The sequence below is a fragment of the Giraffa tippelskirchi genome, chromosome X, assembly GCF_054371585.1.
Source record: "Giraffa tippelskirchi isolate mGirTip1 chromosome X, T2T-mGirTip1v1.2.pri, whole genome shotgun sequence".
NCBI lineage: Eukaryota > Metazoa > Chordata > Mammalia > Artiodactyla > Giraffidae > Giraffa > Giraffa tippelskirchi.
Genome location: NC_137289.1, coordinates 99,275,654 through 99,303,381, shown reverse-complemented (window position 1 = coordinate 99,303,381; position 27,728 = coordinate 99,275,654). Strand labels below are relative to the sequence as shown.

Here is a 27,728-nt window from a genome sequence, read left to right as displayed (position 1 = left end):
AAGCACGACTGTGTTATATATAACCTCGTTCACTCTTACAGTGAACCTTATCTTCTAGCTTTCCTCCTGCTTCTTGGCCACCCCACTCACTGTTTTTTTCCCCCTTAGGTCCATTCCCTGTGTTTCTCCCTTGCACTTCTTTTCTGTTTGTGTGTCTGTCTGGTCCACCAGTGTGATATTCCCGTCCCCAACCTCACATCACTGGTCTTTTTTCAAGCATTGCAGATACACCCTGAAACATGCTAGTAATCAATGTGTGTGTACTCAATGAAGGAATATTTTTAATGACTGACAGGAAAAGCATCTCCTCCATGTAGGAGTCAGTATATAGGTGTTATATTTGTAGCACCATACATAAAGCCTTGTGTCTTGTTCCAGACACTGTAGGGGTGTGGCTCTGTCTTGGTGCCCTGGTGACCTTGCACGTCCCCCCTTAGGCTATGTAGGCAAGGCTAAACTGCAGGCTGACTTGAATCTTGGCAGAGAACCTCCAGATTGCTCTTGGAGCAAGAGGAGATAAGCAGCCTGGCGGAGACCTGTTATGAGGCAATTTCTCACCTGCCTCCTTATCCAGCTGGAGGCTGACACAAAGTTGTTACTCATCCACCTCTGGTTTCAGTTGAACACAGGATGGTCTCCCTAGCCCCAGCTGAGAGTACAGCTGTGGACGATAGAGCTGCTCATTGCCATAAGGCACAACTGTGGGCTCCTTCCTGGCAGAGACCCACCACCTCTAGTGCCTGTTACTGAGGCCTTCCAATTCAGCGTCAAACTGTGGGACTAGGGACGAGGCAACTGACACCAGGGTCATATTGCTTCTGCACTGTCTGTAAATTAGAATCTGAATCCATTCGGGTTCATTGTCTCCTTACTGGCCAAGCCCGTAGAAGGTGACAAGCCAAACTAACAACTGCAGTGGGACACTGTGTGGCCCTGTAGCTCTTGCAGTGTTGCTTAGGGACTGGCTGCATGACTACGTGACAGAGTCTGGTGTTGAGTTGTATGATGTTGCATTACCAGAATATTGGCTTATTTTCTTTGTCATCACACACAGCAAGGAGCACAGTTTTCACTACATACTATGACTTACGGTAGCTTTGTCAGTCCTCATTAACCAACCAAACTTAGAATGGATACCATGTCTCATACCAGCTACACTGCTATTCAATCAATATATTTAGACAATGTATGTTTCTGAAGTCCAATTCACTTTAAAAGTTAGCCTTATAGTCTACTTGGAATTCAAAATCCATTATCACTTGTGAGAGAATTGTAATTGTAAAGGTAAATGAAATTAAAAATTTTGAAAGTTTAAATGAAAAAATGGAGTAGAATAAGCCAAATCTATTTGCAATGTTATGCCCACTTCACATTATTTTCTTTATTCTTCGTGACAAATATTTCGTGTAAAACTATAATTTCCATTTTAGAAATGGGGAAACAGATCCAAAGGATATAAATACTTTTCTCACCTTCACACAGTATGAGTCAGAGCCAGTACTGATACTCTTAGTTGTGTCACATGCTGTGCTTAGTTGCTCAGTCGTGTCCAACTCTTTGCGACCCCATGGACTGTAGCCCGTCAGGCACCTCTATCCATGGGGATTGTTCAGGCAAGGACACTGGAGTATGTTGCCATGGCTTCCTCCAGGGGATCTTCCCAACCCAGGCATTGAACCAGGTCTCCAGCACTGCAGGTGGATTCTCTCCCATCTGAGCCACCAGGCAAGCCCAGTTACGTCATGTCATAGCCAATAAGGAGACAGTCAAGTCATTTTGTCTCAGGAAGTTCCCCCTCGTTCCTTTCCCTTTTCTTCTAGCTAGGCTCTAATCTTGTCAGGCAGCTCCATGACCTAGGGGCTTTTTCAAATACTTTTTGGGAAGATAGAATACTCGAACTTAAGGCTCGTGGTAGATTTGAACCTCCCATTTTCAGTCATTTTTGGACCTGGATTTTCATAAATCTGTAAGGGCACAACAGCTGCTATGTATAATCCCCTGTTATTCCTTAAGCAGAGTGAATTCTGAATAGGTCCTTTGTTGCAGAAATATATGTTTTTGGTGCATGAGGATGCAGATGGGGGCTCAGAGATGTAAGCGTTTTGTTATTATGTAATACTAAGGATATAAGGGAGGAATCAGACAGCTGGAGGACTTCCCTGTAGCTCAAATGGTAAAGAATCTGCAGGAGACCAGGGTTCGATCCCTGGGCTGGGAAGATCCTCTGGACAAGGGAATGGCAATCCACTCTAGTATTCTTGCCTGGAGAATTCAATGGACAGAGAAGCCTGGCAAGCTAGAGTTCGTGGGGTCGCGAAGAGTGGACACGACTGAGTGATTAACATACACACACACACACACACACAGACAGGTGGGGGCTTCTGAGATCTGGTTAGTATCAAACCAATGGAGGTCGTCATGGAGAATAAAAGACGTTTGTGGCTGCTCCCTGCACCCAAAAACACTTGGAAGGCAAGTCAGAAGTGTGTGAAAGATATGTTGTGGCATTTGCCATGGAACTTGACAGCAGTTATTTTCCTGTCTCCCTACAACCTTTAACAATGGCTCTGGCATTCCATTTCTCTATAGGATAATACAAATATATTAAGTTTTAAAAAATGTTTCTCTGTCAGTGATTTCATCAGGGACACCATATGAGATTTGGGTGACACATTTTGTAAACCCATTTATTCAAGAGAAGACCAAAGGCTTTTATGAATTTTTTATGTGTGGGTATATATATGAATGTATATGTATCAACATGTAGACTACACCTAAAGAATGTGTTATGACCAATTTTTTTTAACCCTAGAAGTGCAAGGGTGGTTGAAATGTGTAAGGTTACCAATTCAATTCACCACATTAATGGAAAAATGGAGGGAAAACAATTCTATGATAATCACAATTGATGCATTATAAGTGTTTGATGAAAATTAATCTATATTCAAGACAACAAACTAGGAATAGAATGGAACTTACTCTGATAAAGTATATCTACAAAAAAGCAACATAAACAGGTTGAAATGGAGAAGATTACTCATTTCCTATCGGGAAAAATGCCGATTATCATCTGCTTTAGTCAGCACTATTCTGGCTAGGTTTGTTCAATGCTGCAAAATGAGGAAAGGTTAAAGGTTTAAGCCAGTAGAAACTGTTGATATTCAAATATAATAGTATATTTTGAAAAGCGAAAATAATCTAGATCTAAATTTGTGGAACTAATATGCATATTTAGAGGAACTGTGGAACAGAAAATCTATATACAAACATTCTATCTCTACATACATCCTCAACTAGACCATAAAAATCACAAACCATGAATTTTCAATACCATTAAATACTCGGGGATAAATGTAACAAAAAATGTGCAAGGAGAAAATGAAACTTTATTGACAGAACTTTAACAGTCAAATATACAACATAAGAACAGCACAGATGGTCTCAGTTTATCTTCTTTCAAGCAAATCGTCACCCTTCACCTATAATATATACATTAAAAAAGTTACTTAGCAGAGATTTCGATGATAGGAGAGGTGTACAAAGTTCATCGCAGTTGTAGTTTTATAAAGTGGACTAAAACAAGAACACTACAGGCGACCCTTTGGCTTACCTTCAGTTAATCCTCTCTAGAGATTTTATAGACTTTTCAAGCATATTACCAGTATTTTTAAAAACACACTACTTTCCCAGTTATACAAGAAAATAACGACACTGACTTCAGAACAAATGAAATCAAGTGAACCTATCAGAAGGTAGTTTTCAGTAGAGGGGAAAACTGTGTACACATTCAGTAAAATATCTAACAACAAAAAACACCCTAAGAAAAACAAAATACACAAAAACTAAAACCAAAAAAATCTCCCAAAAGTATCATTGAACTGTGTTGGTTTGAAATAATATTCTGAATATAGGATAGCTGAACAGTTGTTATCTCTGTTACTGCTTAAGTGAAGTAAAGAAAAAGGCCAGTAGTACATTTGTTTCTTCTCTACTGTGGAAAAGTGTAGAAATTTTCATTTGTTCTAATTTATCCCTGATGTGGTTGTTTTAAGTCAGTTAAACATTTATCCTCCTTTTTACTTGTGGCCCTCTTGTAATTCTAAATGTTTCTTGTCACCTTGGAAAGCATTCCAGTTGGTATAATAAATTATATGGGGACACTAATTTTCAGTCATTACTATCACTGGCGACATCAACATGTGAAGCAGAAATAGGACTGTTTCTCACAGCCACACCAAAAGAAGAAAGAGAAAAAGGAGAGAAGAAAAGAAACGGGAGAGCTAGAGGGAGTATGAGTGAGAGAGACAAGCAAGTAGGAAGAGAGAAAGAAAATCTGGAAAAGGAGATTTTTTGGTTTGTTTCTGAATGATAATGGCTTTTGAGAGACAACTCTGACCAATTTCAAAAGTTCATCCATGGTATCTGTGATGTTTAGTTATTTAGTTACTGTGGGCTACGTTAAATAATATTTCTTTTTCTACCCTATTAGACATTCCATCAATATTCTGAAAATATCTGAGTTCCAGATTATACTCTGTTTTAATTCTGTAATATACTGTTAGTGTCTTATTCATGTTTCTTATTAGGTATACGTGGGCTTTGTCCATTTTCTTCACAATCATGTAAACTGAGAGGAATGGACTGGCAATTTGGGGTTGGCAGATACAAACTATTACATTCAGAATGGATAAACAACAAGGTCCTACTATGCAGCACAGGGAACTATGTCCAATCTCCTGTGATAAATCACAACAGAAAAGAATATTAAAAAATGTGTGTGTGTGTGTATATATATATATATATATATGTTAAAAAATTGTGTAAATTACCACATTGCCTTTATTTATTAGTTGAGTTTATTTTCCTCTTCCTAACGATTCATACCTGTCTTTTATTAAGTATCTTTTTCTTTTTCCGTTAGGTTTATTCTGTCGCTCTTTTTCTTACCTGTTTGTTGGGGGTAGGATTTTATATTTATGTACTTTGTAATTTATGTATTTTTCTTTTTAAATACCACACATATTTAGGGCTAAGATGTTTCTATGAGAACATTTTAATCATGTTCTGTAGTTACTTGAAAGTAGTCTGAAAGTTGTCTTTTCATCTACATGTTCTAATGGAATGGAACAAAAAGGTAAAGTGAAAATATTTAGAAGGCTAATACACAGTAAAATCTTCCCTAACCATGAAGTTCTTCCTGTAAAATTAGAACCATGGAATTAATTGTCAGCAATTTGGAAAACACCTAAGTGAAAGATACTAAGTTGATTACGTGGGAAGAACTAGAGTTACAGACTTTGACCTTCAAAACTTTTTAAACTCACGTATCAAAGAGGAAAAATAACATATTTGATATAGTTAGAGAGGATTACATCATGAGGCTCAGATTTTTATTAGTTCTTTAAGAGTGAGAGTTTGGTGTATGGAAAAAACCATCAGAGTAGTGTAAAGTAATGATTCTCCAATTAAAATAAGCAAAAAAACGCCCCCAGAAACAGACCAAACATGGGGGCAGGTAGTGTGCTTAGCATATGTATATTACTCACACCTGCCTTGAATATCACTGACTAAATGCACTCTCTCAACTTGATCAGCCACAGAAACAGGAAACTAGACTACCTTTGGCCATTTTATTATTCAGTCATATCATGCTTCACTGGGGAAAGGATTTAAAATGCAACTAATTTTCTTAAGAGCTAGAGAATTCAGAATTTGAGAGAATTTAACAAACATCAAGCAGAATGTTGGCTCATTTTCTTTTTAAAAAAATTAACTTTTTAATTTTAATTGGAGGCTACTTACAATAGTGTGGTGTTTTCTGCCATACATTGATATGAATCAGCCATGGGTGTACATGTGTCCCCCATCAGAAAATGAAATCTCAATTCCCCTGTTATAATTTGACTCTAGATGATATTTTATGATAAATCAATTGTGAAAAACAGAGTATTCTTGTATGCATTCCATCGAAGAGAATCAGAGAATGCAAAAATCAGCATGGAAAAACTGGCATCTTAGTGTATCTGTTCTGAATTCAAAACTTATATGAATAAAGTTGAGTTTAGAAGTTAAGGGATTTCACTGAATCACACACATTATGTTAAAGCTCGTACTAGAACCTAGTGAGCACATTTCATGTAAACTGATATTTATTACAAATGCATTCCGTATCTGTTACAAGCAGAAATTAGAAAAGAACCTGAAAATTATTAGCTGTTGCTTAAAGTACTTATACTCAAGGGAAGAAAACAGTTTCCTCTTTTCAGTTCGATATGGCTTTGATCCTGTGTTTCTTTATTGGAAAGTCTGTAAGTCAGGCACTCAGGCATCTGGGGTCTGAACTATCTTTCAAAGAATATATGAATTCTATTATTAAAATAATAGTAATGTTCCCTCTATATTATTAAAGATATAATATTCTGAAAAACAGAAACCACATAAATTACTTTCTGAATGGATGACATACCTGCTTCTGGCATTTCAACAGGCTCTATATTTGATGCAATCTCCTCCTAGACATCAGGACCATCTCCACCTTGACCCCCAGTCTTTGCCACAGCCAATTCCGGGAGACCAGTTTCCAGGTCAGAATCATTAAAAAAAGGTATCAATGCAGCTGTAAAGCCTACAGTATAAACAAGGGAATAATGATATTCATTTCCTCCGTGTTATGAATTAAAAGCCTTAGGTTAGTAAGGTAAAAATGTGATGAGTAAGAAACTCAGGAGGATTATTCCAGGAATGTTTTGCTGGAGAAAAAGGAAAGCACAATTTTCCGAAAGTCATTACCATTTTCCTTTTCCAGGGTTTTCCTCAGACAACTTAGATGCCCCCCCCCGAATTCTTTGTCTTGAAAACAAGGGAAAATTTCACCAACCACACGAACCTGCAAACTATACTCCTCAGTTTTTACCTTGACAGGCATCCTTCTGCTTCTCTTCACCACGATCCACTGGATCCTCTTCATTTATTTCTTCCTTTGCTGGTGTGATATCCTGCATTTCAGCTGGTGGTTCCCCTTGTTGAGGTTGCTCAACACTTGGCTGCTGGTCCTAGTAGAGTGGGCATGCAAATAAAAACTTTTTGTTGTTAATACATCTAATAGCATAAATATACATAAGACACAGATGTATCTGATCATAAGTTAACCTAACAACATTTTCCCAAAACAATTCTATGTACTTACTTTTAATAAAGTTTCTCTTCCCACAGAGAAAAGTTAGCTCCCATAAGAGTTACCCAGAAAGACTTTGCAAGCTATTTAACTCTATGTTGGGATGGAAGTATGCAATCTGTTGTTAATAAGCAGGAGGAGGGAGTCACTGGGCACATTTCCAGGGAATTTAACAGTATACTCATCCAGGCAATGCCAGACTGTAATATATCTGGATCAATGTTCCTTCCTAAGAGAAACTGTCACCCTTTATCAGCATGAAAGACCTTTATCACTGCATCTGTACTACTTAACATCATTTTCTGAAAAATAAACTTGTGCTAACAGAAAACATCAAATGGTAAGGTACTCACAACCACAGGTTCATCCAGCTGCGACGACTCTTGATCTAAAGGTCCCAGTGTTGATGCCACTTGCCCACTCATATTTCTCCCTGAAAGTAGAATATTGTGATTTAAAAAATGTATTTAAGAGTACAGCTGTATTTGATCACTTTTATGGCCATATGTTGATTACTTTTTTTTAAATGTGAAAATAGTTTCCAAGGAAAACTCTGGTTAAGTATGAGTGTACATGCATTCCAATTACACCAAATACAGTTGCTAGAGAAGCCATTTTTGTCTTTGCTAAGCTGGCAGAGAAATCACCTTAAGGTACTTAGGAAGGCTGAATTTTTGTGAGGAAGATTGATTTCACAACAGAATTCTCCATCATGAACTTATTTAGTGAAATACTGCTAGGAATTAAAAATCCAGGACTATTTCTTTTCTCACACTCCTATTCACCAGACATATCTCCCCCAACTCCCTTGGAATTCAGCCGGAACAAGAAGAAAGGCTCAGTCTCTACAGCCAGACTATGGCGATTTTCTCAGTGTCTGGGGCTAAGGTGAGTGCATGCAGAGCAACCGGTCCAGGTCTCCCTTGGCACCTTATCACAAAGCCCGGGATACAGTCACAACCCCCTAGCAGCGGTCCGGTTTCTAGGCCTTTCCTTAATCGCCCACCCCGCCCCCTGCCCAGGTCCCCCTGCCCAGGTCCCACTGCCGGCCCCAGATTCTGTGCTCTGTCGTCAGTTCCAGGGCCCCACTGAACCAGATATTTCAAATAGCACTCCCAAGTCTACCCCCCACCATCACCCGACCCCTGCCCTCTTCTGTCCACCGAGCTTCCTCTGCAGCCACCAGGGCAAGAACTATGGCGTCGCGACACCTCTGAGGAGAAAGATGATGACCTCAAGGGCTTTCCTCCTCAAAGGCCCCAGATCGCACTGCCCCACCCGCCCGAAACTCGCTGGCTCCCCCTCACACACTCGCACACTTCAACTCCAGACAGGACAGATCTGTGGACCTACCTGGTGAGTCTCAAGCAGTGAGAAGGAACCGGGACTGAATAAACCCAACCGCCTCAGGCCCAACGCTCCTCACAGAACGCTCAGGACATATGTCCACCAAGGCGCATGCGCAGCAGTGGCAGTACGTGCACACACTGCGCATGCTCCCTGAGTTCGGCGTGTGCCGTGCACGTTGAGGTTTTCGCGCCACTGAGGTGGAGTCCTGGAACGGCAGGGTCTCTGGAGGATGAGAAAGGGGCTTGAAGACTGTATATTTTTTTCCTTCCAGGGCAGTCTTTCTTATGCATCCACAAACTGGTGATAGGTAGTCCCAGGTTACCCTTAGTGGAGAATGTGTCTCAGAAAGACATTCGTGACAGAAACAGACATTACGGTTTTTAATACCTATTTTTATACATGCTTTGATGAACCATTTCCTTCTCTGCTTCTGGGTTTTCCATCACGCTTGCGATGGCTTTACTCACTTCCATGGAATAGACACAGAAATACATACCTCTGTTTTCATCTGTTGCTTGCAGCACTGCACATTTATATCTCTGAACTGGTAACTGATTTCTCAGAATATACCTCTGGTTCCTGTACAATATTGTTCTTTTAGCATCGGACTTTACTTTCATCACCAGACACATCCACAGCTGGGGGTTGTTTCCACTTTGGCTTAGCCTTGTCATTCCTTCTGTAGCTATTTCTTCACTCTTCTCCAGTAGCATATTCTTCTTATTCTCAGGAATTTTCGTACTTACTGGGAGTTTGAATTTTACCCAATTTTACCCAAGAGAAACGAAAACATATTCACACAAGGACCTTTACTAAAATATCCTACTCATGTACTCCTAATAGCCAAAACCAGAAACAGCCCAACTATTCAACAACTGGCATATAGATGAAAGAAAAACAAAAGCGTATACTCGTACAGAAGAACACTACACAGTCATTTCAAAAGGAACTCCTAATGCATGTAACAGCAAGGATGCATCTCAGCTGTGCCACTGAGAGATGTCAGACACAGAAGGCTATGTGTTATATGATTTCATGTCAACGGATTTCTGGAAAAGGCACAACTGTAGGCACAGAAATATATCTGCGGTGATCAGGGTATAGGAATGGAGGAAGGAGTCTGAATGCAAATAGGCCAAGAGAGGATTTTCAAACCAATGGGATGTTTTCTACATTTTTGTTGTGGTAGCTTTTACGCAATGGTATGCATATGTGAAAACTCGACAAACGGGAATGCTTTAAAGCATTGACTTCTATGGTATATAAATTATGTCTCAATACTTCTCACTTTTTTTAATAGGGAAAAGGAACTTTTAAGTATGTAAATATTGGTTATTGTATCCATCTAGACCATGAGCTCATAAATATAAAAATCTTATTTGGAATTCTTTCCAGACCTGGCCAACTTCCAGGATTTCCCATGACACCTTTGTACCCTTATGACAGGACACAGAAACTTGGTCTTAATCATGTTTACAATTCCCTCTCCTTCACTTCAAGTCCATATTCTTGCTTAGTTCTCTCCCTTTTACTTCGAAAATGTCTAATGCATCTACTTTTTCCAAAGTCCACCGCATCTGCTCTAGTCCAAAGCCTCCCTCCATTTAATTGTCAACCCCCTTGGGTTTGTGTCATACCCCTTGGGTTTGTGCATCAGGGAAAGCAGAAAACCCCTGTCACATGCTCTCAGTGAAGACAGCCTGGCAGTAGGGAAAATAAGACCATGCCTCTGCTCCAGTAGTGCCTAGACAAGTTGTCCATGTCAATCAGAACTGAGGACTTCTTGTAAAAAGTGCAGATGCCATGATCTACATTCAGTGGATCTCACTCAGTGCGGCTACAACAGTGCCCTAGAATCTGTGAGCTTTCACTATACTTGGGAAACTTTCGGGGACTTTATTAAACCCCTTTGGTAGTGAGACTGTCAGCAAAATAAGGGAAATAGAGATCGGAACAGATATTAGAAAAAATATATAGATAATCAACAAAACCCAAAGCTGGCTCTTTCAAAAGGTCACTACGAATTCATAAATTTCCACCCAGAAGAATAAAACAGAAGCAAGATAACTATAGACAACACTTACCAGTATCAGGAAAGAAATAGGTTACAGATCCCACAGAAATTAAAAGGATTCTATGAATAAGTTTATATTCATAGAATAACTACATCTGGCAATTTAGGTGAAGTGGAACAAACTATCAAAGTTCAGTGAAAAAGAAACAGACAATCTATTCTAAAACCAAGCTTGTAGTTGAAAAATTTACAGAAAAGAAATCTCCAGCCGCAGGTGGTATCCCAGGCACAAAAGAGAAGGGGAGGGAAAGACTTTCTTTAGGGACAGGGACAAAGTACAAAAAAAAAAATATATATATATATATATATATATATATATTTACATATCTCCAATGATTTAATCAAGGTGATTTGGGCCAAATCCAAGCAATGTGATGAGACCATTCATTTTTTTTTCTCATTGTCCTCCAGCTTCCCCTTCCTGCCTCTCTCCTTTGCCCCAGTTCCCTTTCTCCTTCTTAAGTCCTGCCCTCCATCAAGGGCAGGCAACGATATGAGGCATGATTCCCACATTAAAACTGATGTACGCTGCTCGGCTGACATTCAACGTGGATGCTATCATCCCTGCAGCTGGTACACTCAAGCTCTCTGTCTCTCCTGACGGACCAGAAGGTTTCATTCCTAATTTCAGGTATAGGTAGGAAAGAAGGTGCAGGGCACGTGTTGGAGCCTTGAGTCCTTCATCTGTGAAATGCAGATGACCACAAACTGGGGGAGAAACAGAAATAGCAGCACCAGGCCCCTTTCAATGAGAGCTACGTGCCAAACCCAGTGCATCACAGGACTCCTTGACATTCAGGAGCACGCCAAGTAGATTTCCATGCGAGGACTGTTGCATTTGTTGTTCCTTCTGCCTGGAATGCTCTTCCCTTAGGTAACCCCACGACCTGCTCCCTCACTTCCTCCAGATCTCTGCTTACTTGCCATCTTTCAGGGAGACTTTCCCTCATTATCTTGAAGAAAATCATAATATCATACCTACATACACCCTTTCCCCTGATCTAGCAATAGCTTTCTTCATAGTGCCTGCCACCCTTGATGTATTTACTGACCACCAAGTCTATGCAATGAGAGACTTGGTTAGTTTTGCCCTGTGCCAAACTCCTCCAATAGTGCTCAGGTCTATGGCAGGTGCTCAGAAAACATTTGCTGAAGGACAGTCTGGAGGCAGGCCCTTTAAACACATTGCTAACATGCACAGGTACCCTCCAAGATGGGCACTGGCCCCATTGTATTAATTATGATACATACTGAGATTTCAGGAGACAAGTGATACACTCAACAACACACAGTCAGCATGTCAGGTTCCCGGCTTCAGAATCATATCTGCCAGCTACCAAATCCTCACTTCCTGGACAGAGACCTCACAGCCAAGAACATAAGAGGTTTTATTTCTAACACGAAGACTTCCAACAGCTCATAGACAGCCAGAGACACCAAAAAGAGCTCACTGAATCTCTGCACAGAGAGCACACAACTCGAGTCTCAGACGCTCAAACACAACAGAGACCATAACCATACACGCTGTGACAGAGACCCTGCAAACAGTCCATAGTCTTCCAGACAGAAACAAATGAGAACTGCACAGATACTTCACATCATGGAGACTGACTCCCAAACCACGCGGACACTTACCGACCTAATACAAACCCTCCTAAACGGAAAGACAGAAGTTTTAATAACTCAAGAACATCATACAATCTTAAGACAACGTTCCCAGACAAATGAAAGACTTGCAACCTGTGCATAGATCCCCAAGCAGCTGATCTCACATTCTGGGGTGCAGACCCCTACACAGAGATCTCACACACAGGGACTGAGAGGCAAGAAACCTCCAAAGATGCACATCCCGGTATACAGGCACACATCCTAGAGGCTTTGTATTATGGCTCACAAAATCCACTCACATCAAATGTCCCATCACTCACAATTCCGCCCAAAGGCTCAAGGAGATCAAAAGAGGCCAAACAGCACCTGTGTTGTCACACGTAGCAACACACAATCCCAAGGTGCCAGATACAGTATACTCTCCAGGGAGAGACACCAAACTCAGAGACCTCTCCCTGGACATGAATTGCGTGCATTTGTGTGAAGACCGTGCGCTGCCACAGGATCCAGACTGAGCGAGAGCTAAACAAGACTGAAACGCAGTCACCACGCACGGCCAGTGACTGCGCCAAACCTCGCCACTAACCAGAGCAGCTATTCGACCCCTTTGGGAAAAGCAATAAAACTCGGAGGAAAATTGTATGCTCTGCATCATCGCACGCCAACGCAGGCGCACGCGTATACACACGCCTCTCGCCCTCAGTTCCGGTTCCGCGCCCACAGTGCCCGCAATCACGCGGTGACCAATCACTACCCAGAAAGCTTCCCTGACGCCATACCCAAACCGACAGCAGGTCTCTCGCTCCGTAGTCGTCCCACCAACGAAGGGGTGGAGCTGGAAAAGAGACGAGGAAAGTTTCCGCTTAATACCGGTGTCCACTCGGATTCGAAAGCAGCGGGAAGACGAAGAGGAGCGAATCGGGATATACCCAGAGGGGCCCTGAGCGCCGCCGCTGGGAACTGTGGTCCACGCCTGACGCGGTGTAACGGGGCCCTCCCTGCTGTGACACGCCCTCTCCCAATGGTACCTTCCAGAGTGGGGTGAGGTCTTACCGCTTCCCCTCAGTGGTACATCCCAGGACAGAACTGTTTCATCTCGCGCGCCCCTTGCTGGTGGGACTGGGGAACAGCAGATATAGATGCCTGGGGACCATTCCAGGATGATCCGCAAAGGGCGGAAGGGCAAGGTTAGGGTGAAAACCCCACAGATTGCTGCCATCTTGGACTCAGAAAGAAGTCTTCATAAACTGAAGATTACTTGTCTATAGGGACCACTGTCGTAACAAAGAGCATTGAAAGCATTTTATCTACGCTGGGCATCGTGGTTGTTTGAGCTTTCCTGTTTAATGCAGAAATGTCCAGCCACAGTCCCCCAGTGGGCAGGATAAGTAAAGCTTCCGACTGGAATCTGAGGTCCTGGCGTGGGGAAGGCCTCTGTCGTTGACTGCGAGTAATATGTGAAAAAGACAACAGGACCTTCCATTCTGTTAGGAAAGGGGTCAATTCCGAGGGGACCGAAGGGCACCACCTCGTAGGTGAGATAAAGATCACAGCTTTGTCACCATCTTTCATCCCTGAACATGTTCTCTAGCAGAATCCTCAGCCTGTCTAGCTGTGCTTCTCTCAACAAGCTTAACTTTGTTTATTCATTCCGTTGTTCATGCATTCTCTCCAAAGTATGTGTCAAGCACAAATTTGTGTGTTCGGAAAGAGAAAATCGACCTTTTCCTCATGGAGCTTACATTCTGTTGGGATCATGTGGTCCCCAAATACAAGTAATTTATCAGGTGTTTGTAACTGCCGTGATTAACATTAAATTGGGATAGGGAAATAGAGAGAGGGGATGATATCTAGCAAGAGTGGTCAGGGAAGTTCTCAGATTGTGACGTTTGAGCAACAGCCTAGAGGAGATACCTATCTGGGAGAAAAGTGTCCTAGATCCTAGTGGAAAACTGGGGAGTAAAATCCTGTGTAGTGTGTATGAAAACAGTGAGGAGGGCAGTGTGACAGGCACAGCATGATGGAGGGCGAGCGAGGAGATTGGGTGACAGAAGTGATGCAGGCCAGGTGCCTTGGGCCTTCTGGACACTTGGAGGATTTTGACTTGAATCACAGGAGGGTTCTTACCAGAGAAGTCCCCTGGCTTCTTTCAGAGGCCCAGATCACACATGATTGTTGAGGAGCTCTTGGTTTAGTTGAAGAAAACCCTTCCCCACTCCCTCTGCAGAAAACCATGCCTTTCCTGAAATCCCTTACACTCAATGGGAATGCCCCCTACTGCTCCCAGTGAACATCCATGTCAACCGATGATACCCTCAGGAGAGACAGGGCAAGGACCCTCTTGGTGTGAGTGAGGTCACATTGAGGCTTGCAAAGGCAAAGAGGGACGATATAACAGGCACAGAGATGGCAGGGAGAAAGACAAAGATAGAGCATTAGACAGGGATGGAGAGACTACTTCTGGCAGCAAACTGTCCTCACTTAGTTAGCACCCACCTATGGGCTCCCAGCCCTGCTACTCCATGATGTACAGTACATTTTCCCTATAGGAGAAAAGAAGCCCCTCCCCAGGGACTTTCTCTAGAGAATGACTCAGTTGCCCATGGCCTGGGCCTTAATCACGCTCCCTTCATCCACATCAGGGGCCTCTGCCCATCAAGACAAGGACATTCTCCATTCCTGGGGAGGCTCATGCTGCACACAGGGTCCCTCACAACCTATCCTGCCCAGACTGCCCTCCTGCTGATCTCCCTGCCAATGACTGCTTTAATGGGGGAAAGAGAGGCAGGGATCTCTGCATTTGTGATGGAGCCTCATGCAAATTGGTGAATGTGAGATTTCTCCCCAGCTGCTTGGAGGCTCACCTCTGTACGTGAGACATGATCATGTCCCCAGGGAATGTGAAGATTCCATTCCATCCATCAGGTAAGAAGCTGGGTGTGTGATGGGGAGACACAGAAACATATCCTGACAGTGAGTCAGCCATAGGGTCCTTGTGGCCCTGTGCCAACGCCCCCTTCCCCCACTCCCTGGCCAGGGTTGTGCTGAGTCTTTCCTGCCTCCTCCAAGGAGCCCAAGCTTACATCCAGCTCCTCCCCTCCTCATGAGCTGAGACCTTCCATCTGCACTGGGCTTTGGGCGCCCATCTGCAAACGGTGCCCTCCTTGTTGTGGGTTGGGCAGATGGACTGAGAGAGTGTGTGTACACGGTTTTTGTCACAGGGCCCCTGTCAAGGGTGGTAGTCATATCAGCAAGTATTGTTCTTAACAGGATTATTGCCTGGGCTTCTGTAAACTGTGCATTATTACCCTCTCTGAGGATGGGGCCCCAAGCTTTTATCTCTGTAGGGAGGCATGGTAGAAGTCGTAGCAAATGTGACATCACAGGCCTGCTTCTAAGGCCCGTGAGAGTGGGGTCCATGCAGCCTTCCTATTGAGAGACTGTTCTCATGTGCACATACATGAACAGCTGAGAGGCCCAACCGTCTGGACACAGACCCTCCACACAGTTCTGAGATTTCATGGCCTGGGACAGAGATCTGCAAACAGTTCAGACTGCTCATCCTGGACACCAACCCAAAACAGCTCTAATAGGTCACACCTGAGGACACAGATGCACTCCAGCTCGGAAATTCCATCTCTGGCTTCAGATGAATTAGGATCCCTAACAGAAACAGCGTTGCTCACAGCCAGTTCTACAGGGTTAAGTTGTAACCTCTGCCATCCCTGAATGACACTGCGTCATGAAGGAATTCTGGGTGAAAAACAGGAAGAGGCACACTGTGCTGTGGACAAACTGGCCCTTATTTAGTCACACGCCGTATCCTCAGATATGCAGGTGACACCACCCATATGGCAGAAAGTGAAGAAGAACTAAAGAGCCTCCTGATGAAAGTGAAAGAGGAGAGTGAAAAAGGTGGCTTAAAACTCAACATTCAGAAAACTGAGATCATGGCATCCGGTCCCATCACTTCATGGCAAATAGATGGCGAAAGAGTGGCAACAGTGGCTGACTGCATTTTTCTGGTCTCCAAAATCACTGCAGATGGTGACTGCAGCCATGAAATTAAAAGACGCTTACTCCTTGGAAGGAAAGTTATGACCACCCTAGATAGCATATTAAAAAGCAGAGACATTACTTTGCCAACAAAGGTCCGTCTAGTCAAGGCTATGGTTTTTCCAGTGGTCATGTATGGATGTGAGAGTTGGACTGTAAAGAAAGCTGAGCACCGAAGAATTGAACTTTTGAACTGTGGTGTGGGAGAAGACTCTTGAGAGTCCCTTGGACTGCAAGGAGATCCAACCAGTCCATCCTAAAGGAGATCAGTCCTGGGTGTTCACTGGAAGGAGTGATGTTGAAGCTGAAACTCCAATACTTTGGCCACCTGATGCAAAGAGCTGACTCATTGGAAAAGACCCTGATGCTGGGAAAGGTTGAGGGCAGGAGGAGAAGGGGATGACAGAGGATGAGATGGCTGGATGGCATCACCGACTCGATGGACATGGGTTTGGGTGGACTCCGGGAGCTGGTGATGGACAGGGAGGCCTGGTGTGCTGCGGTTCATGGGATCGCAAAGCGTCGGACACGACTGAGCGACTAAACTGAAGTGCTTATGCGTACATGCCAAGTGTGTGCCAATTCTCTTGAATCATGTCAGCCAGGCTCCTCTGTCGATGGGATTCTCCAGGCAAGAATACTGGAATGGGTTGCCATTCCCTCCTCCAGGGGATATTCCCGATCCAGGGATCAAACCCCCATTTCCTGCATCTCCTGCATTAGCAGGTGAATACTTTCCCGCTGAGCCACCTGGGTAGCCACAACATTTGTTGAGAGTTAATCTAATACTGTGTTCTCACTACACACACACACACACACAGAGTCTAACATAAAACAAAACTAAAGGGACACAAGGAAATTTTAGGAGGTGTTGGATATGTCTATTACGTTGATTGTGGTGATGATAGTATCATTGTTTGCGTATGTCCAAACTCATCAAATTGTACACATTAAATATATACAATTTGCTGTATATCAATTCTATTTCAATAAATGTGTTTAAAAAAGGAGAGCAGAAAAATGTTCTCCAAAATATTGATACTTACATAAAATGAGAACATTTCTTGAAAAATATTGAGGAGCAAAGTTCACTCTAAAAGTAATGAAGATGAATAATACCTTTCTATCTATTAAGTTCATGTGTGTGCATGCTGAGTCACTTCCACCGTGTCTGACTCTTTACGATCCTATGGACCATGGCCCGCAAGGCTCTTCTGTCCCTGGGATTCTCCAGGTAAGAATACTGGAGTGGGTTGCCAGTGCCTCCTCCAGGGGATCTTCCTGACCCAGGGACTGAACCAGACTCTCTCCTGCATTGGCAGGCAGGTTCTTCACCTCTAGGGCCACCTGGGAAGTCCCAAGGAAGTTAATTCCTTTGTCTCATATTATGAGGCCATTGCTACCAGATAACATACAGCCTTGTCATACTCTCTCCCAATTTTAAAGCAGTCACCTCTTCCAACTTTGGTTCTAACTTGCTTCTTGACCTGCATACAGGTTTCTCAGGAGACAGGTCAGGTAGTCTGGTATTCCGCTCTGGTTAAGAATTTTCTACAGTTTGTTGTGATCCACACAGTCAGAGGTCTTAGTGTACTCAATGACGCAGAAGCAGATGTTTTGTGGGATTTCCCTTGCTTTCCCCATGATTTAACAAATGTTGGCAATTTGATCTTTGGTTTCTCTGCCTCCTCAAAAGCTAAGTTGTGTATCTGGAAGTAATTAACTTAAATATAAATGGATGAAGTGCTGCAACTCTGGGAGCTGCTGATGGACAGGGAGGCCTGGCGTGCTGCGATTCATGGGGTCGCAAAGAGTCAGACACGACTGAGCGACTGAACTGAACTGAACTGAAAGAAAAAGATAACGGATTTTAAAAAAAATGAAGACCCATGCGTAATACTGTCTGGGCTTCCCTGGTAGCTCAGCTGGTAAAGGATCTGCCTACAACGCATGAGACCCCAGTTTGATTTCTGCATTGGGAAGATCCCCTGGAGAAGGGATAGGCTACCCATTACAGTATTCTTGGGCTTCCCTGGTGGCTCAGTCGGTGAAGAATCTGCCTGCAATGCAGGAGACCTGGATTTGATCCCTGGGTTGGGAAGGTCACCTGGAGGAGGGCATGGCAAGCCACTTCAGTATTCTTACCTGGAGAATCCCCATAGACAGAGGAGAGCCTGGCGGGGTGCAATCCATGGGGTCGCAAAGAGGCAGACACGACTGAGCGACAAAGCACAGCCCAGCACACATAATACTGTCTACGAGAGACCCATTTCAAATCTAGGTACACATACAGACTGAAAGTGAAGGGAAGGAAAAAGATATTCAATGCAAATGGAAATCTAAAGAAACCTGGATTAGCAGTACTCACATCAGACAAAATAGACTTTAAAGACTGTTGCAAGATTCAAGGACACCACATAATGATCAACGGATTATCCCAAGAAGAAGACAGAACAATTGTAAATAAATATGCACCCAACATAGGAGCACCTCGATATAGAAACAGCCATAAAAGGAGGAAGCATCAGCAACACAATAATAGTGGGGGACCTTAGCACTCCACTTTCATCCATGAAGAGCTCATCCAGACAGAAAATCAAGAAGGAAGCACAGCCCCTAAATGACACATTACACCAGATGTACTTAATTGCTATTTCTAGGCCATTCCATCCAAAAGCAGCAGAATACACTTTCTTCTCATGTGCACATAGAACATGATGATGTTTCCTCCATTTCATCCATTCACATTTAAGTTAATTACTGACAGGTATGTTCTTATTGCCATTTTAAAAATTGCTTTGGGGTTGTTTTTCAAGGTGATTTGATGACTATCTTTAGTGTTGTGTTTGGATCCCTTTTTCTATTTGTGTCTATTGTATATGTTTGGTTATCATGAGTTTTTTGTTATAGCTGTCTATACACACACCCACATACACACATATATACACATATATATATATATATATATATATATATATATATACATATATATATATCTTCCAAGGTGGTTCAGTGCTAAAGAATCCCCCTACCAATGCAGGAGATGCAGAAGCTTTTGGTTTGCTTCCTGGGTTGGGAAGATCCCCTGGAGGAGGAAATGGAAACCACTCCAGTATTCTTGTTTGGAAACATTCCATGGACAGAGGAGCCTGGAGAGCTATAGTCCATGGAGTTGCAAAGAGTCAGACATGCCTGAGTAAAAGAGTATATATATACATGTATATATATACATATACTTGTTTGCTGGTCTCTTAATTTCAAATACATTTTCCATATCCTCCCATCCTCTCACAACTGCTGGTTTTGACATCATATTTGTGTGTGGATGATTTCCTATGTTTACTGTGTGTCTTTACTGGTGAGCTTTCCCATTCATAATTTTCTTCTTTCTAGTCGTGGCCTTTTTGTTTCTGCCTAGAGATATTACATTAGTCTTTGTTGTAGAGCTGGTGTGGTACTGTTGAATTCTCCGAACCTTTGCTTGTCTTTTGATTTCTCTGTTGAATCTGAAAGAAGAGCCTTGCTTGGTAGAGTAATTTTGGTTGTAGGTTTTTCCCTTTCACCACTTTAAATATATCATGCCATTCATTCCCTTCTGGCCTGCAGTTTCTGCTGAGAAATCAGCTGATAATCTTATTCCCTCTTATGTTATTTGCTACTTTTCCCTTGACCTCTTAATATTTTCTCTTTGTTGTTAATTTTTCAGTTTGCTTAATGTGTGTCTCAGCATTTTCCTCAGCACTTCGAAGCAGCCAACCGGCGCAAGCGCAGAAAAAAATCCTTCGCTTATTACCGCAAAAAGCTTTCAGGCCTTTTTTCAACCCGGACGGGCGGGGGAGAACCGGACAAGTGGCTCCGCGGAGCAACACTGCCCCCTGCAGACCATAGAAACCAAAATGCCAGCAAGCGCGGAAGTAAGTCGATCCTTCCTGCTCGGTTTTCGGGCAGAGGACTGGACAACGTAGATGGGAAATTATGCGGGATGCCCTGAGGACCAGAGAAAGACAGGAACCTCTCGAAGGGGCCCGGGCAAACCACCCCTGGACGGCGCGAGTTCCGCTCGACCCGCCCACAGAACCACAGCGAGGCGGGCAGGAAGTCAGGGTGTCCAGGAAGATCCGGAGTTGCTGAGGGCTGGTTCTGGGCCTGCCCCGGGGAGCAGTGAGGTCAGTGCCAGCCTCCCAGCCTGCGTCCGCTGGGAGATTTCTCCCCGAAACTGTTTGGAACTCTCCACTGAGGGACCTGATCCGTGATGTCCGGGTCCTGTCCAACCTGGCCCCAACGAGATGGTTATTTTGAGTCACTACCCTGCCCTCTTCTCTGTCAGTCGACTCTGGATTCAAGTCCCTTCCTGACTCACCTTGCAGTGAGCTGAGCGACTTGTACTCCGTAACAGCTGATTACTTCCAGGTGCTTTGCATTATAAATGTGTTATCATGTCATAATCTTGATAGAGTGGATGAGTCGTTTTCTCTGTAGTTTCCCTCCCCGCCCCCTTTCATTTAGTATCTCACTGTAATAAATGTTACTGTTGTTTTTCAGTCCGTCGGTCGTGTCCGACTCTTTGCGACCCCATGGACTGCATGCAGCACGTCAGGAGGTTTCCCTGGCCTTCACCATCTGCCGGAGCTTGCTCAAACTCATGTCCATTGAGTCAGTGATGCCATCCAACCATCTTGTCCTCTGTCATCCCCTTCTCCTCCTGCCGTCCATCTTTCGCAGCATTGCAGGCTGTTTTACCCTCGATCCCAGTGAGCGTTTTATTTCACTCTTCTACTGGGGAGGGGAATGTATCCTGCAAACCAGTGTGCAAACTACAATCTGACAGACTTGAGACCTGAACATAGGGACACTCTCTGAGGAACCCTGAGAACCTGGACAGCTGACTCTTCCTCTGTGTGCCACAGGTCCCAAAGGCATAAAATGAGGGCAGTAATAGCATCTGCTTCTTGGGTGGTGTCCAGCATCAATTACCCAGCAGGCTCTTAGCTTGGCACTTGTCCCTGTCGTGTTATTATTGTAGGTGGCTCGGATGGTAAGGAGTCAGCCTGCAGTGCAGGATAGCCAGATTCAATCGCTGGGTTGGGAAGATCCTCTGGAGAAGGAAATGGCAACCGACTCCATTATTCTTGCCTGCAGAATCCCACGGGCAGAGGAGCCAGGCAGGCTACAGTCCAAAGGGTCTTAAAGACTCGGACACGACTGAGCCACTTTCACTTCCACTTCATGTAATGATTTTCACGTCAAAACTCACTGTCATAATAAAGTTCTCTTTAAACATACAGGAATTCCTCAACGAACGGAAGCAAGACAAGGGTGACCACTCCGTCCACTATTATTCAATGTTATCAGCTTATGTTATTTTATTGTAATGTTAAGTGTCAATGGGTCCGGTGAAAGTTCTCACAAAGGGCTCTCTGAAGGGCTCAGATGCGGTTTGAATCAGCCAGCCTGCACAGGCGGAGGAAAAAAAAAAAAAAAGTCAGCCTCTTCTTGTGGCAAAAGACTTCCTCTCATTTTTTTAAAGCGCGAAGGGCGGAGGGGGGGGAAAAAAAAAAAAAAAAAACGGCCCGTCGACACTGTGGCGGAACATCGCCACCTGCAGGCCACAGAAACCAAAACGCCGCAAGCCCGGGAGAAAATTCATCGTTTCTGCTGGGTTTTCGCGCAGAGGACTGGACAGCGTGGATGCGAAAGTTAAGGGGGATGCCCGTAAGGACCAGAGAAAGGAAGGGAATCTCTCGAGGGAGTCCGGCCAAACCGCCCCTGGACAGCGAGCCGCCCCGCGGGCCGTCCGCGGAACCACAGCAACACGGGCAGGAAGTCAGGGAGTCCGGGAAGATCCGGGGCTTGGTGGGCGGGGCTGCACTCCGATTGGCTGGCTCTGGGCCTGCGCGCAGCAACCCAGTGAGGCCCGTGCCAGTCTCCTGGCCCTGGTCGGCTGGGAGTTTTCTCTGGGACCCAGTTTCGAACTCTCCACTGAAGAACCTGACCGGTGACGTCCGGGTCCCGTCGCCCACTGCCGAAGCCCCCCACGAGCGGGACCGGTAGCAGTCCCCTGTCCATTCTCCTCCCGCCCACCCCCGGCCTGTGAACGCCTTCCTCCCGTGGTACAGTCACTGTTCTCCTGTCAGCCCTCACGCTTCTGATCCGTCCTCAGTGCCCACGAGGCTCACCCGGTCACCCCGGAGACTCTCCGTCCTTGGCGATGCTCCCCTCCGCCCCACCCGAGCATCCCTCTGCCCACGGTCGTCCCGCCCCGGGCATCAGGAAAGACCGCGCCCCTCGTGGTGTCCTGTTTCTAGCCTGCCTCCCTCTCAGCGCCCTCAGCATGACGTCCTGTCCTCCAGCCCCCTCGCTCTAGTGCCAGTGCGCTGATACCACAACCTCCTGGAGACCCCAGCTCACCGACCACGCGTCCTCTCCCACCGTGCGCCAGGCCCCTCCTCGATCGGCTGAGCCAGGGCTGGACGCTGTCCCCTGCAAACACACCTCTTGTGCTCCTTGCACCTTCCTGCCTACCCACTCCCTGCCTGTGTCTGAGCACCTGAGCACCGAGGAGAAAACTTTACAACTTTACAGAAGTGTTTTATCTTAAATCCATTTCACGGTCACCTACCTACACTCCTACACTACACACTAGTAACCTTCCCCCATGCCAATGACCACCAGCCCCACCCGCCAAGAATTCCTGGAGAATACAGAAGCAGTCCGGTGGGAGTTCTCGTTTCCCAGTCCCAATCTGCATGTTTCTGCCCTGGCACTCTGCTGCCCCTCTCCACACATGCTCCTGACTGCACCCGGCCCCTCACCTCTGCCCCCGGATCCCATGCCTTGCACCTTCTCAGGAACTTCGCACCTGCAGTTATCACTCCTCTCCTGAACCAGCACCTGCTCCCTCTCCATCGCAGCATTCCACAGCAAAGGGGGAAACCCACCGTCTTCCACCACCCTATTCTGAACTACTGGCACATTACCGGTTGCCCTTCAAAGCAAAACTGCTTCAAATTCTGCTGAGATATTCTCTCAGCCCCCTTCCATGGAGCTTTTGTCCCAGTCACTCCACTGTAACTGGGCTCGTCAAGGCCATCATTAATAGCCATACTTCCTGATCCCACAGACAGTCTTCATCTCAGGCACCTTTGGCATATTTGACTCTCGTGTTCTTTATCCCTCTGTTTTTTGTATTTCAGGGGCGTGGGGGCTTATGTGACAACAGCGTCTCCTAGATGTACTCGACAAGGTACACATTCTACACTATGCCCCCTTTGACCTTGATATTGTATGGGAAGTCTTGGGTCAAATGAAAAACAAGCCAAAGAAAAGAGTGTCCCAGTCACAGCGGGGGAACGGCCCAGAGAGGCAGTGGCAGGCAGAGGTGAGAGAGCTCAGACAAGGGAGGTGTGACAAGAAATGAAGGGGGTGCTCGCTTCAGCAGCACATATACTAAAATTGGAACGATACAGAGAAGATTAGCATGGCCTCTGCGCAGGGATGACACGCAAATTCGTGAAGAGTTCCATATTTTTCCTATACACTAACGAGAAAACAGAAAGAGAAATTAAGGAAACAGTTCCATTCACCATCGCAACGAAAAGAATAAAATATTTAGGAATATATCTACCTAAAGAAACAAAAGACCTATATATAGAAAACTATAAAACACTGGTGAAAGAAATCAAAGAGGACACAAATAGATGGAGAAATATACCGTGTTCGTGGATCGGAAAAATCAATATAGTGAAAATGAGTATACTACCCAAAGCAATCGATAGATTCAATGCAATCCCTATCAAGCTACCAACGGTATTTTTCAGAGAACTAGAACAAATAATTTCACAATTTGTATGGAAATACAAAAAAAAAACTCGAATAGCCAAAGCAATCTTGAGAAAGAATGGAACTGGAGGAATCAACCTGCCTGACTTCAGGTTATACTACAAAGCCACAGTCATCCAGAGAGTATGGTACTGGCACAGGGACAGAAATATAGATCAGTGGAACAACATAGAAAGCCCAGAGATAAATCCGCGCACCTATGGACACCTTATCTTTGACAAAGGAGGCAAGAATATACAATGGAGAAAAGACAATCTCTTTAACAAGTGGTGCTGGGAAAACTGGTCAACCACTTGTAAAAGAATGAAATTAGAACACTTTCTAACACCATACACAAAAAGAAACTCAAAATGGATTAAAGATCTAAACGTAAGACCAGAAACTATAAAACTCCTAGAGGAAAACATAGGCAAAACACTCTCCGACATAAATCACAGTAGGATCCTCCATGACCCACCTCCCAGAATATTGGAAATAAAAGCAAAAATAAACAAATGGGACCTAATTAAAATTAAAAGCTTTTGCACAACAAAGGAAACTATAAGCAAGGTGAAAAGACAGCCTTCAGAATGGGAGAAAATAATAGCAAACGAAGCAACAGACAAACAATTAATCTCAAAAATATACAAGCAACTCCTGCAGCTGAATTCCAGAAAAATAAACGACCCAATCAAAAAATGGGCCAAAGAACTAAACATACATTTCTCCAAAGAAGACCTACAGATGGCTAACAAACACATGAAAAGATGCTCAACATCACTCATTATTAGAGAAATGCAAATCAAAGCCACAATGAGGTACCATTTGACACCAGTCAGAATGGCTGCTATCCACAAGTCTACAAGCAATAAATGCTGGAGAGGGTGTGGAGAAAAGGGAACCCTCTTACACTGTTGGTGGGAATGCAAACTAGTACAGCCACTATGGAGAACAGTGTGGAGATTCCTTAAAAAACTGGGAATAGAACTGCCACATGACCCAGCAATCCCACTGCTGGGCATACACACTGAGGAAACCACAATTGAAAGAGACGCGTGTACCCCAATGTTCATCGCAGCACTGTTTACAATAGCCAGGACAAGGAAGCAACCTAGATGTCCATCAGCAGAGGAATGGGTAAGGAAACTGTGGTACGTATACACAATGGAATATTACTCAGCCATTAAAAAGAATACATTTGAATCAGTTCTATTGAGATGGATGAAACTGGAGCCCATTATACAGAGTGAAGTAAGCCAGAAAGAAAAACACCAATACAGTATACCAATGCATATATATGGAATTTGAAAGATGGTAACGACAACCCTATATGCGAGACAGAATAAGAGACACAGATGCATAGAACGGTCTTATGGACTCTGAGGGAGAAGGTGAGGGTGGGACGTTCTGAGAGAATAGCACTGAAACATGTATATTATCATATGTGAAACACAACACCATTCCAGGTTCAATGCATGAGACAAATGCTCAGGGCTGGGGCAATGGGATGACCCAGAGGGATGGGATGGGGAGGGAGGTGGGAGGGTGGTTCAGGATGGGGAACACATGTAAACCCATGGCTGATTCATGTCAATGTATGGCAAAAAACACTACAACATTGTAAAGTAATTAGTCCCCAACTAAAATTAATAAATTTATTAAAAAAAAATAACATCATACCTACATATACCCTTTCCCCTGATATATCATTATCTTTCTTCATAGTGTCTGCCACCCTTGATTTATTTACTGACCACCAAGTCTATGAAAGGAGAGACTTGGTCAGTTCTGTCCTGTCACAAATTCCTCCAATAGTGCTCAGGCATATGGCAGGTGCTCAAAAAACATTTGCTGAAGCATAGTCTGAAGCCAGGCCCTTTACACACATCGCTAACACACACAGGTACCCTCCAAGATGGGCACTGGCCCCCCTGTATTAATTATGATATATACTGAGATTCCAGGAGACAACGGATATGCTCAGCAACACACAGTCAGCATGTCAGGTTCCAGGCCTCTGAATCATACCTGCCAGCTTCCAAACCCTCAGTTCCCGGACAGAGAGCTCACAGCCAAGAACATAAGAGGTTTTATGTCTGACACAAAGACTCCAAGCAGCTTAGATAGATACCCAGAGATATCAAAAAGAGCTCACTGAATCTCTGCACAGAGAGCACACAACTCAGACCATAACCATACACTCTGTGACAAAGACCCTGCCAACAGACCAAAGTCTCCAAAACAGAAAGAAATGAGACCTGCACGGATACTTCACATGATGGAGACTGACTCCCAAACCACTCGACACTTACCAATCTAATACAAAAACCCTAAACGGAAAGATAGAACTTCTAATACCTCAAGAACATCATATACTCTTTAGATAGAGTCCCCAGATCTGCACCCTGTGCACGGATCCCCAAGCAGCTGATAGTTTACACCTTTAGACAAACCCATCCTGAAAGCAGCTCAGAGACATCACAACTTAGGACCCAGAATCAAAAACTCAGAGCTCTCACAATCTCAGGTGCACACGCCTACAGAGATCTCACACTCAGGGACTGAAATGCCACAAAGCTCCAAAAATGCACACCCTGGAATACAGGCACACACATCCTAGAGGCTTTGTACTATGGCTCACAAAATCCACTCAGATCAAATATCCCATCACTCACAATTCCGCCCAAAGGCTCAAGGAGATCAAATGTAGCCATACAGCACCTGTGTTGTCACACGTAGCGATACACAAGCCCAGGCACCCTGACACAGGTTACTCTCCAGGGAGAGACAGCAAACTCAAGAGACCTCTCCCTGGACATGAATTGCATGCGTTTGTGTGAATGACCGTGCGCTGCCACACGATCCAGACTGAGCGAGATCTAAACAAGACTGAAACGCCGTCACCATGCACAGCCAGCGACTGCGCCAAACCTCGTCACTAACCAGGGCAGCTCTTCGACCTCTTGGGGAAAAGCAGTAAAACTCGCAGAAAAATTGTATGGTCTAAAAAGCCGCGCACGGCAACACACCTCTCGCCCTCAGTTCCAGCTCTGCGATCCCAGTGCCTGTAATAGAGAGACAGCCAATTGGAACTGGGCAGGAGACGAAGCAGGGCGGGAATCGCGGGACTTCCGGCGCCTATTCGCGCCCAGGATGAGCTAATTCCGCGATCACGCGGTGACCAATCAATGCCCAGAACGCTTCAGTGACGCCATTCCCCAAACTGGCAGCCCATCTCGCTCCGTAGCCGTCCCCCCTTGGATGTAACCATGTAGAAACGAAGGGGTGGAATTGGAAAAGAGTCGAAGACAGTTTCAGCTTTATACAGGTGTCCACTCAGACTCGAATGTCACAGGAAGACGGAAAGGAGCAAATGGGGATGGAGCCAGTGGTGCCATGAGTGCCTCCGCTAGGAACTGTGGTCAACACCCGACGCGGTGTAAATGTACTCTCTCTTTGTTGTCCTACGCCCTCTCGAATGGTACCTTCCAGTGTGGGTGGTCTTACCGCTACCCCTCAGTGGTACATCCCAGGACAGAACTGTTTCATCTCGCGCTCGCCTTGGTGGTGAGACTGGGGAACAGCCGATGTAGATGCCGGTGGACCATTAGAGGATGATCCTCCAAGGATGGAAAGGCAAAGTTAGGA

At 44.6% G+C, this 27,728-nt stretch overlaps 2 protein-coding genes, 1 long non-coding RNA gene and 1 other non-coding gene across 4 annotated transcripts in view; 2 read left to right on the top strand and 2 right to left on the bottom strand.

Annotated features, from left to right (window-relative positions):
• Positions 1 to 21,766, top strand: part of LOC145536325 (uncharacterized) — a 35,232-nt gene extending 13,466 nt beyond the window's left edge. The window contains exons 4-7 of the mRNA XM_081565431.1: positions 7,963 to 8,062; positions 15,055 to 15,131; positions 19,990 to 20,176; positions 20,805 to 21,766. Coding sequence (XP_081421557.1) covers positions 8,033 to 8,062; positions 15,055 to 15,131; positions 19,990 to 20,176; positions 20,805 to 20,915 — 405 coding nt within the window. The 5' untranslated portion in view covers positions 7,963 to 8,032 and the 3' untranslated portion in view covers positions 20,916 to 21,766. The remainder of the gene's footprint in view (positions 1 to 7,962; positions 8,063 to 15,054; positions 15,132 to 19,989; positions 20,177 to 20,804) is intronic.
• Positions 3,367 to 13,425, bottom strand: LOC145536487 (uncharacterized). The gene is made up of 8 exons (XM_081565858.1): positions 13,136 to 13,425; positions 12,986 to 13,041; positions 9,021 to 9,269; positions 8,528 to 8,746; positions 7,528 to 7,607; positions 6,914 to 7,052; positions 6,467 to 6,625; positions 3,367 to 3,479 (listed from the first exon to the last, which is right to left on the bottom strand). Exons 1-4 carry the CDS (start codon positions 13,423 to 13,425, stop codon positions 8,538 to 8,540), a joined length of 804 nt encoding a protein of 267 aa, XP_081421984.1. The 3' UTR covers positions 3,367 to 3,479; positions 6,467 to 6,625; positions 6,914 to 7,052; positions 7,528 to 7,607; positions 8,528 to 8,537.
• On the bottom strand, positions 19,641 to 27,235 carry LOC145536327 (uncharacterized). The gene is made up of 3 exons (XR_014075773.1): positions 27,110 to 27,235; positions 21,260 to 21,713; positions 19,641 to 20,945 (listed from the first exon to the last, which is right to left on the bottom strand). It is a non-coding gene; the product is annotated as an uncharacterized LOC145536327 (long non-coding RNA).
• Positions 23,685 to 23,791, top strand: LOC145537339 (U6 spliceosomal RNA). The gene has a single exon (XR_014076358.1). It is a non-coding gene; the product is annotated as a U6 spliceosomal RNA (small nuclear RNA).
• Positions 27,236 to 27,728: the final 493 nt, after the last annotated feature.